The sequence below is a fragment of the Cetorhinus maximus genome, chromosome 15, assembly GCF_964194155.1.
Source record: "Cetorhinus maximus chromosome 15, sCetMax3.hap1.1, whole genome shotgun sequence".
In the NCBI taxonomy this organism is placed as follows: Eukaryota; Metazoa; Chordata; class Chondrichthyes; order Lamniformes; family Cetorhinidae; genus Cetorhinus; species Cetorhinus maximus.
In genome coordinates, this window is record NC_135893.1 from 80,228,597 (window position 1) to 80,240,987 (window position 12,391).

The 12,391-nt window shown below is 41.9% G+C and overlaps 1 protein-coding gene across 1 annotated transcript in view; it reads left to right on the top strand.

The window, feature by feature from the left end:
• The window catches only part of arhgdig (Rho GDP dissociation inhibitor (GDI) gamma), a 65,584-nt gene extending 53,749 nt beyond the window's left edge, over positions 1-11,835 (top strand). Inside the window, exons 4-6 of the mRNA XM_078558710.1 lie at positions 7,165-7,241; positions 8,566-8,629; positions 10,112-11,835. Of these exons, the coding sequence (XP_078414836.1) occupies positions 7,165-7,241; positions 8,566-8,629; positions 10,112-10,311 (341 nt within the window). The 3' untranslated portion in view covers positions 10,312-11,835. The remainder of the gene's footprint in view (positions 1-7,164; positions 7,242-8,565; positions 8,630-10,111) is intronic.
• The last annotated feature ends 556 nt before the right edge of the window (positions 11,836-12,391 follow it).

Genomic DNA, 12,391 nt, shown 5'->3' on the forward strand with positions numbered 1-12,391 from the left:
ACATTGGCCTGGATTTTTGTTCATACATTTAAATCCCCTCAAGTGCTTAATCCTTTTAAAATTAAACCTTTGTATTCATAACCCCACGTCAAAGACAGCCAATCCTTTAATAACCTTTCAGAGCCATCAATCAAACTGTGAACTAACAGACAATACCCTCCTTCACCACAGTGATAATGATAGGTTGTGGAAAGCAAAATAATAATAATGCTATAGTGATAGTAATTAGGGTTATGTCAACAAACACTTGTTGAAACTGCTAGAACAGCTTTTTTTCAACTATCTGACACAGGCAGGCAGTTTTCTTTCAATTCCTAAAGGGTTGGTCATTTAAATAACTTGACAGCTGACAGTTTTATAGACCTTATTCACCCATCAAGAGCATTTATGACTTCTCTAAAGATTCGTAACTCTCACACTGTGGGAGAAGGCCTCTGCTCTACTGAAAACGGGGTCTGCTTGAACTCTGTACCGAGTTAAAATGGCCATGTTGAATTTGAGTTTCCCACATCACATCCTTCCCACCTTTCCCCTGCCCCTACTCACTTGGTGAAAAATGGATCTGTCAGAATTGGGGGTGGGACTTCCGGGGTCAGTCCATCAATTTGGATACGCTGTGGAGTCTTTAGACTCTGCAAACTCCAGGCTCATAAGTACAAAAGCGGGTAAGTTATGCTGAACCTTTCTAAAGCTCCAGTTAGGCCACAATTAGAGCATTGCATCCAGTTCTGGTCACAACACTTTAGGAAGGGGCTCAAGATGGTGCAGGGGAGATTTATCAGAATAGTTCCAAGGATGGGCTTTTAGCTACAAGGTAAGTTTGGAAAAACTGGGGTTGTGTTCCTTGGAGCAAAGGGGATTGAGGGGAGAGTTAATAGAGGTATACAAGATTCTGATAGGTTTGGATTAGGTATTCCCCATTAGAGGGAACAATTTTACAGTTTTGGGAAAGAGATGCAGGGGATGTGAGGAAGATCTTTTTTACTCAGTGAGTGGTAATGACCTGGCACTTGCTGCCCATGAGGGCGGTGAAAGCAATGATTTCAAAAGGAAATTGGATGGAGACTTGAAGGAAATAAACTTGCAGAGCAATGGGGATAGGGCAGGGGAATGGGATTGGCTGGTTTTCTCTACTGAGCCAGCATGAACTTGATGGGATGAACGGCCAACTTCTGTGCCGTAAATGACTCTAATGACTTTATATAAAGGCCAGCATTCAATTAGCCTTTTAGATTCATTTCTGTGCCTGTTCATGACATGCTAATAATCTGTGTACCTGGACCTCCAAGTCTCTTTGGACCTGCACTGTTTCTAGCTTTTCCCCATCTTGATCTATCACCAATCAAAGTGACTTCTGGCCAGTAAAATGCTGTGAATTCCCCAAACACTAAACAATTGTGTAGCTCAGTTTTATACCTTGGTGTGTGTTCTAAAACACTTGCATCTTTTCTGACGTTTCTGCTGTAGTAGGCTTTTTTCCCCGAGCAATAAATTTACATTGGATTACTGCACGCCTTTCATCGTGCCAGTGTTGATGAAATTGTTTGGATACTTGATATTCAAACAGCACAAAGAAATCTTTATTTTGGTACTGTTGTGAAAACAATGCAAGTCTTCAGACATCTGCTACATTTTTAAATGCAATGACAAATTAGTTCTTGGAAAATGGATGCATTTATAATTTCAACTAAGATTTTATTCGGATAGCAGCAAAATGTACTAACTCGAATTTCATTTCTGCCAGATCTTTTTTTCAATTTTTTTTTTGCATACCTGAAAGAGGAAATAGTCCTAAAACTTTACTATATAGACTTTAGTCATGCCAAAAGCTTTATTAATTTATTTACAATAATGTAACTTTTATTCACCCTGCTGTGTGCTTTGGATTTATTCTTTTGCATTTTGATCCTGGGTTTCAGTGAAATAGTCAGGGTGATGCTGCAATTCGGCATTCTAGTGAAGAGGCACATTCAGTGAGTGCACGGGTCAAGAACCATTGCAACCCTAGCTCTATCCTGTGCTCCCTATGAGTGAACCTTTTGTGCTGGGAGTGCACAATTGTTTCTAGTATTTCCATCTGAAATGCATCGGCAGCAGATGGAGACTGAGTTAATATAGTGTTCTCGTAAACTGCTGTTTTAGGTTTTTTTTTGTGCTTACTAGTTCCATTAGCTCACAGGTTTCGTTAAAAGAGTGCTGATCAGTGAAGAGGAAAAAAAAACAATTGCAGCAATTAATTGTAAAGTCTATACACTTCTATTTCCTCAATAGCTTACTGGATTTCTAAATGAATGTGAGCTAAAATAATTATTAATTATCCGTTCTCAGAGGTTAAAAATTCAAAACTCCAAGTGTTCAAAACTCATTTGTGGTTTTCTGGTTCTGATTGTGCTAGTAAAGGTCCTCTCACCTGATCTATTGGGCAGTTATGCAGCTGAAAAGTGAAATGTAAATTTTGCATTAAGAGGTTAGTACCACTGGTGTATATAGTGCCTCACTTGGACAAATATATTAACTATAATGTTGCATAGAATTACACAGAATGTACAGCAAAAAAGACAGGACGTTTGACCAGATCATTCTGGCGTATATTTTCCACTCGAGCTGCCTCCCATCCTTCCTCACCTAACTATATCAGCTTAATCTTCCATTTTCTTCTCTCTCATATGCTTATCTAGCCTTCCCTTAAATGCATCTATACTATTCATCTCAACTACTCTCTGTGATCGTGTGTTCCATATTGTCACCACTCTCTAGGTAACAAAGTTCCTTCTCAATTCCCTCTTTGGTCACTATCTCATATGGAGGGCCTCTAGTTTTGCTCTTCCTCAGAAGTGGAAACCCTGCCCCAAATGCTAAATGCGAGTGAGTTCTTTACAAGGGTGTACTATTGTGAGGTTGGGAAATGAGGAGGAATGAGTTTCCTGAAATCCGAGCACAAATTAACTTGTTACAATTCCCATAGCGACTGATATCTTTTAAAAAACTATTGGGTGGATTCTTTGTTTTCCTAGAGCCTGTCCAAAGCTATTCCTGCTCTCGATGGCCTGCTTCCTTTTGCCTTTCCCAGCCTGGTAACTTCCAATCCCAGAACTGACTTTCACTGGAGATTCCTCCCTCTAGCCAAAGCTAGGCGAATCTTCCAGCCTCCTTTAACTCTTCACAAACTTGGTCTCTTCAATTTGAACATGACCCGCATTCTGCAAACAATAGGGTCAGCAATTTATCTGCTTCAAGTGCAGGCCTAGCTGCCTCTGTTGCTCTTTCTCTCTCTCTGATTCTTGCAGACTCACTTTGCCCTGTGAGATTCAGTGATATCTTAGGAAACCATGTAACCTGATACTACAATGGCTTACTATGGACTTTTCCCTTCCCAAAGCCCATCTCCATGGCAACATGAATCACATAGGCCTTGTGCCCAGGTAGAAATGCCAATTAGCTATCCTCTGGACCTCAACTCTACTCTACCTTGGAATTAAATAGGCAGTTCAAAGTATAACCATTTATAAAAATAGACATGCCCAACATCTCCCTGTGAAACCTAGGGCTGCATCTTCCGGTTGGCGAGCGTAAAATGATGTGGGGTGATGTCAGGCAGGTGTCGGGGGGTGGGGGGGGTGGGTGGGGTGGTGATGTCAAGATGAATGTGCAAGGGAGAAGTCTGTGGAGTCAATGACTACCTCCTGGGAGCGAACTGAGGGTTGGGTGTGGTAGGAAGGAATGGTGAGTATGAGAGGGGCAGAGAGAGCCAGAAGTTTGGGAGGATGAGGATGCATTGGTAGCAGTAGAAGAAATGGCAAAGGTGGTTGGTGGGGCCTCAGAGTTAGACACTGACCCTGGGGGCGGGAAGGATGAGGTCAGGGAGGTCAATGTGGATGGGGGTGAGATTCTTGGGAAGGTTCACCTAGACATCCTGGAAAGACAAGGGTTCAGCTTGGTACGTGAGGGTGGGGAGGTGGAATGTGATGCCAGGTGGGTCAACAGTGATGGGGGATAGGACATGGTTGACTAGGGGAGGGGAAAGGATGGGGGAGCTGATCAAAAACGTGACTATGACCATCGTTGTCGAAATCTAAAGTGAGCAGAGCCTCATGTTGGACGGGCACAGGTGCTGCATGGGAGTGTGATCAGTGAGTGGAGATGCAGGTCAGCTCAGATGGACAACGGAAAGAGAACCCCAGCAGACAACACTGAAAATGATCGGGACAGTAAGATGAGTGTGATGGATGAAGGCTCTGCGTGTGCGCGAGAGTGCCACACACACACTTCTCCCTCCAGAATCACATGTGGTCCAGCTGCATGGAGCTGAACTGCTAGTGGGTGGGTGGAGGTGGTGCCGGGGGCGGGGGGGGATTGCAGTGGAAGGACTTGCGGTGAAGCCTGTCAATGAAGCTGAAAGACAACATTACACATTATTCAGTGAAAGTGAATATATTTTCAGCTTCTAAAGTGACAAAATGTGTTCACCTATGCAACCACTTGTGATCAGAATTTCTTAACTTTTCTAGGCCTACCACATCTTCTAGGTGCTGCCCTGACATCCGCAGGAGGGGTGGAGACAGCTTGTGCAATAGTTGGCCATGTTGCCTCTGATAACTTTGGCTTGTGCCCCGTGGAGAGCTAAGGCCTTGAGGCTTGCTTTGGCTGTCCTCCTGTGGGCCAGCTGCTCCCTCTGCGATGACAGAGGACGAGGTTGAGGGGAGTCACAAGAAAATGGGACTCGGAGGGAGTGGACAGCCTCTGAGATCCTGAGTGGATAACCCAGGGGAATCCAGCTACCGCTCCTCCTCCTATGGGTGCCCAAAGTCCCCGGCCTGACTCCTCGAGGGGAAGGAGCACCTGGAGGGACGTTGAGGTGCCCCGTTTTTCTCTCGCATTGCCACTGCAGGAACTCACCCACGGCTACCATGATGGAGTGCAGGTCTGTGTGCATCTCTGCGTTCTACTGGACCAGGGTCTCCATGGTGTCTGCCATCCTTTCCATGGAGACCTCCATACGCGCACATGTGGGCACCACTTCATCAGAGAGCAGGCGGATGCACTCCTCTGACTCGTGCGCCACTCTGTTGAGGGCTTCCAGTAACTCTGTGTGATGTTCCCCTGCCTGCTGCTGACTCTCCACGCTGAGTTGGGAGGCCAAATCCAGAGGCTAATCATCTGACTGGGACCTCACAGATGCCTCTTCCCCAGCAGCCCTCTGAGTGCCGGGGAGTTCAGCTGAACCTGCCTCCTCCTGCTTCAGACACGTGTCCGCACGGTGATCACCAGATTGTAAACCCACGCCTTCTCTAGATCTAGGCCCCACTGAGGTGTGTGTCTGTGCTGGTGGAGGGTGTGGGTAAGCATTGTGACGGGCCTTCTAGGCTGCTTATTTCCAGCTCTTCAATGGAGGAGGTGTCCCCTTACATGGAGTTGAGGATCTGGATGGAGCTGAGGGACTGGCCGGCTGAGGGCATCAATCACTTGGCAGAGCTCCCTGGGAACCGAAGTAGAGATAATTGGTGCATGGCAGCAGAGTCAAAAGCAGGAGAGAGAGCACTCATAGTTGCGTTGAGAGGGATGATGTAGTGCAGGAATCTCACATCTTACCACCGACCTCACTGTCACTACAGGCAGGGTCCACGTCCACACCAGTCAATGCGATGGCACACTCCTCAAAGTGAGTGAGGGGCCTAATGTGGGCCACTCCACCCCTGGTCTGGGACCTCTCCTGCATGAAACCAGATGGAGAGAGAGTGAGCAGGAAGCATGGCACTACGTGGAATTTTTATGTGGTGAGTGGAACCATGGACAGGATGAGGATGTGAGCTCCAGAGAATATGAGCCCGAAGAAGATGTGAGAGTTTGTGTGAGAATTAGTGGTGTTGTCCCTTGAGGTGTGAGATCCCTGTGGATGTGTGATAGGTTTGAGAGTGTGTGAGTTGAGTGATGAGGTAGTTGCCTTATCTTGGCAGAATGGATGAGAGCATTCATCCTCTCCCTGCACCGGATGGCTGACCTCCTCCATGCTCCTGTGGTGCTGATCGCTGCTGCCACCGCCTTCCAGGCTGGATTGGTGACTCTGATGGACCTTCTATGGCCAGAGCGGGATAGAGGACATTGCGGCAGCCTCCCGCTGCGTCCAGCAGATGCTCCAGAGAGACATCACTAAATTTGAGGGCTGCCATCTTCTTTGCTTTTGGGGCATCTGTCGCCTGGAGCAGTCCTGGTCTGTAGACATGAAGTAGGCTGCGCTCTGGTGCACTTTAAATATGGCGCCCGGAGTGAGGAAGTGCTGAGGTCATGGTGTGGCGGGCAAATCCAAGCCCGTCCGCCAGCGATCCAGCGTGTTTCTCGTGAATGCATTATTAATGAGATGGGACACATCGGGAATGGGACAATACGGCGTGAAAACCTACCATTGCAGCCAGTGGGTAAAACAATTTTTTTCTGCCCACTACCGCACTTTATGCAAATCTGGAACGATTCCACCCTTTGAGTTCAAGGTGTATTGAGTTCCTTTTTCAAATTTCTTGCATTTTTCCCATGACCCCCATCTCACCCATTTTCGGGAGTTAAAATTCCACCTTCTTAGTGCAATCTATCAAAACATTCCATAATTTCAAAGACCTCTACTAGGTAACCCAGTAGACTTGGCTTTTCAAGAGAAAGGGGACCTAGCCTGTTCATCCTTTCCTGATAGGTTTAACCTTGCATTCCTGGTAGTGTTCCTGTAAATCTTTTTTGTACTCTCTCCTGTACCTCTATATCCTTTCTGTAATATGATGGCCAGAATTCTACACAGTACTCCAACTGTGGGCTCACTGAGGTATTTAGCATAGCTTTTCAATTCTAGCCCATTGGATATAAACCCTAGCGCTTTGTTTTTTTACAGTCTTATTAACCTGAGTCATTGCTTAGTAATTTGTGTATTTTTACTCTAAGATCCTTTGCTCCTGTGCCTCTTTCAGATGCATATTTTCCAACTAATAAGAGACTTCCTTATTTTTCTTACCAAAATGAAACATCTCACGCTTATCAGTATTGAAATTAATTTGCCAATTATATGACCATTTTGCATGTTTATTAATGTCTTGTAATTTGTAAATCCTATTTAATATTGACTATCTCCCCCATTATAAGGAATAAGGTATGAATTGGTCTGTTATACAATTTGTTTTCCAGGTGACCTGGTAGCTCTGAAGAAGACGACCTTTGTGCTGAAGGAAGGTGTAGAATACAGATTGAAAATTAACTTTAAAGTAAGAAATGTTTTAATGCCATGCTCTGCATTGTCATATTGAACTGTTTAGAGGGAATCCAATGCCTCGCTCTCGCAGCTGGCATATAGAATAATGATTACAAGGTCTAATGGTCATTTGAACCTTGATTACATTACCGCTTTAATATTGCTTCCTGGCGTTTTAATACTTACAGTATTTGATCTTTATTTTATATGTGAACTTAATTGTCTTGTTCAGTTTTGTGTTACCTGCAGCTGAGTATCAAACTATTTGTGCATTGCATGTGATTGATGCTTACTGATCATCCCATCAAAAGATTAATGAGAATGAAATTGTTTTTTGGCAATAGCGTTAAACAGACTGATTCACTGTTGCCTCTTTTGTGCTAATTATGAAGACCAATTTCACCCAAATGATTCTGATGTTACTGCAGAGCCTTAATATTTCATACCAAAACGTTCTTTCAACACTATATATATTCTACAAAATGTAGAATACAGATTGAAAATTTCTTTGTTGAAGGTAATTTTTGCGTTTGTTACATTGAACAAATTCATATGCCTAGAAGTCTATTCCTCCTTTCCCCCTTCACTCGTTCACTATGTTGTTTTATCCTTGTACTGATGCAGGTTCGTCCATATCATTTCTAATACAAATGGTTAGATTTTTTGAGCAGTTATCTTTTTATAAATTTTTTTATGCTAGGTTATATTAGAGCAATGTTACTAACTCTTTGACAAAGGCCAAAATCTCAGGTGTGTCTTGCTTGAGAGCCATACTCTGGAATGCTGAAACATTTTACACCAAAGGTTTTCAAACTCTTCTGTGTAAACATTAATGCACTCCCAGGGACCTGGGAGAGTGGCACAGATTTGCTTCTATCTGATTGTTATCCTGCACACTCATGATTTCAGCCATATCACTCTGGACAAATGGAAGCCAAATAGTTTACCACAGGATGGTGAGAAAAATAGTGAACCAATAATATAATTTTAATGGTATCCTTTCACTTGCTGTATAGAAGCTTGGCTAACCTGGACTACTAATAGAATTGTCTTGCCATCTTTTGCTGGAGAACAAGAGAAGGAAAGAACACAGTAGATCTCAGTTGTGTCAACATCCTGTAACCAGGCAGGATGTGAATGGTGGCTGAGAGGTACACAGAGCTGCAAATCTACTCAGAATTGAAAGGGAGATGGGGTGGTATTGAGCTGCAGCCATATTATGAATGTAACTGTACACGTTTAATGAGCTTAAGATATGGCTGTAAAATGTAATCAGTTTTAGTGCATTGATAATGCTGAAACTTAAGATTCAAATAGCTTATTGATTTCTCTTTTAGGTTAACAGGGAAATTGTTTCAGGCTTAAAGTATGTCCATTATACATGCAAGGGCCGTTTGCAGGGTGAGTTGCGTGATATGGTATGCATTTTAATATCCTAAATTGTTTATCTAAAACCTATAAAGTCATACTCATCTTTGTTCTAAAGCAAGGAGAGATAGTCTGGTTTGCCATTAGCAGTATATGTGTATCCTTGGGACTGCTTCTATAATAGTTTGTGCCACTGCAGGTTCAAATGGTGCTTTATTTCTTCCCAGGTAGCAGAAATGCTAAAGAGCTGGTATTTTCTTGATGGGGTTCATTGCACTGTGCTGCCTGATTTTTATCTTACCTGAAGCAAATAGTACATTTTTAAAAGGATTGATGTGAGCACAACATTCTATTTCTATAACAAACTCAGGCCCCTTAATGAAAGATCTCTGGATAGATATTTCCCATATCTAATGGGTACTTCTCTTTTTTTGCTAATAATGATTAATGTTAAGGCAAGTGCTTAAATCTTCGCTTGGCACTATTGATGCTATTTTTCATGGGCAATAACCCCACTGAAGCAAAAGAAATCTCTCATGTTTCTGTACAGTGATTTTATTTGCATATATTAAATTCTAGCTTTTGCAAGGGAAGTGAAAGTAATGACTTCACATCAAGTTGCTTGACAATTATGATAAAGGCAAAATACTGCAGATGCTGGAAATCTGAAATGAAAAGAGAAAATGCTAGAAAAACTCAGCAGGTCTGACAGCATCTATGGAGAGGGAAACAGAGTTAACGTTTTGAGCCCGTATGACCCTTCTTCAGAGCTACAGAGGAATAGAAATGTGATGAAATTTATATTGTTTAAGGGGGGTGGAGCAGGTGAAGCCGGATAGAAGGTCAGCGACAGGCCGGGGTTAAGGAGGGATCGACAAAGATGTCATAAATTAAAAGACAAAGGGAGTGTTAATGGTAGTGGTAAGGGTTAAAGAAGGTGCTGATAGTGGCATAAAGGTAAGAAAGCAGTTAGTAGCAGTTCTGCTATTAACACATTCTGCTTTCCTACCTTTATGCCACTATCAGCATCTTCTTTAGCCCTTATCACTACCATCAACACACCCTTTGTCTTTTTGTCCATGACGTCTTTGTCAATCTCTCCTTAACCCCCACCTATCGCTGGCCTTCTATCCAGCTTCACCTGCTCCACCCTCCTTAAACAGTATAAATTTCATCACATTTCTACTTCTCTTTAGCTTTGAAGGTGAGTCATGCGGACTTGAAGCGTTAACTCTGTTTCTCTCTCCACAGATGCTGTCAGACCTGCTGAGTTTTTCCAGCATTTTCTGTTTATATTTACTTGAAAATTATGTTCACTGAACCATAAGCCCCAAAGGCAGCATATAACTCATTGTACCTATCCTGTACCATCGCTAGTCAGAAATGCTTTTAGTCATCGAGTTAAAGGTGCATGTTCTGATGGTGGATGTCATTGAGAAATTACTTGAATTGGATGAAAATATTGCAAACTCTTCTTTTTAAATCTTAATTGTATTCACCCATTATTTTAAACAGCGAGTAAGGACACCTATATGGCTGGCAGCTATGGCCCTAGAGCAGATGAGTACGAGTTTATAAGTCCAATTGAAGAAGCACCCAAAGGAATGATGGTGAGGGGCATGTACACCATGAAGTCCCATATCACAGATGACGACAAAAGTGACCACCTGCACTGGGAGTGGAAGCTCAATATAAAGAAAGATTGGAAGGACTAGGACCTGGCTCACTTTAAAATGAGATAGAAACCAGTAGTCAGAAGGATTACTGTCCTTTGGTACCAAAGTTACTTTAAGGCTTTTTAATAACTGTTCCCAATTGTGTACATCATTAAATGTGCAAAAGTAACTATTTGTCTGCAAAACCTGTTGTTTTTAGTACAAGTGCTTTAGGTAGTTATGTGTGTTCTGGTGTTTTTATTGGTGATATGAAGATCTATATCAAAACACTGACTATTCAAAATGGCTACATGTAAACATGGATATGAGAAAGATTAAATTGTTCTGAATGGCTACAAATATACTATGTAATCGCATTCAAAATGTGAATAGAAAACAAGTGAATAATGTATTGAGTAGAACAATGGATATGCTGCTAATCTTTGCATTCAATCACATGATCTATAATATATTCTGCTTCTTCATAAAATGTTAGCAGATGTAAACCTGAAATAAAAACAGAAAATGCTGGAAGTGCACAGCAAGTTAATTGGCAAATAAAAAAAAGGAAGACATGTTAATATTTCAAAAGTAACACTTCATCAGAACTGCAGGTATATACTGCCCTGAATTCTCTTATTTTTGGCTCCCATGGGTTGAATTTTACTTCCATGTGAAAAGCCATCCGAAATGTAGTTTAAAAAAAAGGTTAGTAATATTTTAAACATTAAATGACGGAAACAAATTTCTGGTCACGTCGCAACACAAATCAACTAATCAACATGAATAGTCACTTTGAAAGTGTACAATTAACACCTTTACCATTAACTACAGTGATTACACTTCAAAAGTACTTATTGGCTGTAAAGCGCTTTGGGACATCCTGAGGTTGTGAAAGGCGCTATATAAATGCTTCTTTCTGTCTTTTCTTTCTTTAAGGTATTCACATTCAAAATGTACTTTATCACATAAAAGCATTAGTTCTGAATGCAGAAATATTTGCTAATGACAGACCATTCTTCACACCTAGAAATTTTAGTGATTTGTACTTCACTTTTCTCTGTTACACTCCAATGATTTTTGCTTAAGATACAAACTCCGACAAACTGAAATGTTATTGCATTGTTGTGATATTTTTTATCTTTAATTTTGCCTTCCACAAAGTCTAATTCATTCAGATAGCTCTTTTGTGATTATTGTGGTGAAGGCAGCATGTTAAATAGTATGAAAATGTATGTTAAAGTGCACAGGAATGAACCATGATGGAACTAATACAATTCATTTTCCAGCTTTCGCTTGTGTCCCTCTCTCTGAGAATCAAGTATGTTACTTACAAATGCACATTCCTGTTGACCTCCTTCATTTCAGGGCTGTTTGTGGCATTTTAGCAAGATTCTGAAAATGTAATAAGGTCCGGGCCTGAAAAACATAGGCCTCTTGCTAATTACAGTTCAAGGTTTCATTGTGTTATCAAAACCTGTTTTGCTCAGTTACATACATGCTGTCTTCTTGTGAGGTTATTATTTTTCTGTGACCTGTATCTAATGGGATGATGCTTCAAATAAAGATTGGGCATGAACAGGACTCCAAAGCTGATCTTTTTTTATTTGATAACTATGAAAAGCATATTTATATCTGTAAAAGAACAAATCTGTGGGCCAAAGTTAATTTTTAAGAAATCCTTGTTAGTTTTCAGTTTAGCAAAGAGAGTTGAACAGATCTGGCTCAATTATGCTTTGTCCATCCTGACCTGTTGCATGCAATGTAATTCTGTTGTAACATTTTAAATCTCAAGGATGAATTGTCACTTATGGCACCTGATGGAAAATAAGCCACAGCAGATTGGTCTTGCCTTTTATGCACTGTCTTGTTTTTTTGCATTGACTCCACACCAGAGTGTTTTGTCTGTTTAATGCATACAGGATCAAATCTGGGGCTGGATTTAGTCAAGCCTGTCAGACTGGGAATGATGGCAAGTGGAGGGGAGGCGGGGGGGGGAAGAATCGTGTGGGGTTACCCCCTCCAATTCCCGGCACTGGAAAAACTGTTCCCAATTAAATTGGGGGCGGGAAATGACTAACGTGGGAATCCTGCTTGCTGGCAGTGGTGGCTCAGGGATCTAACAGGACTTGCACGGGTC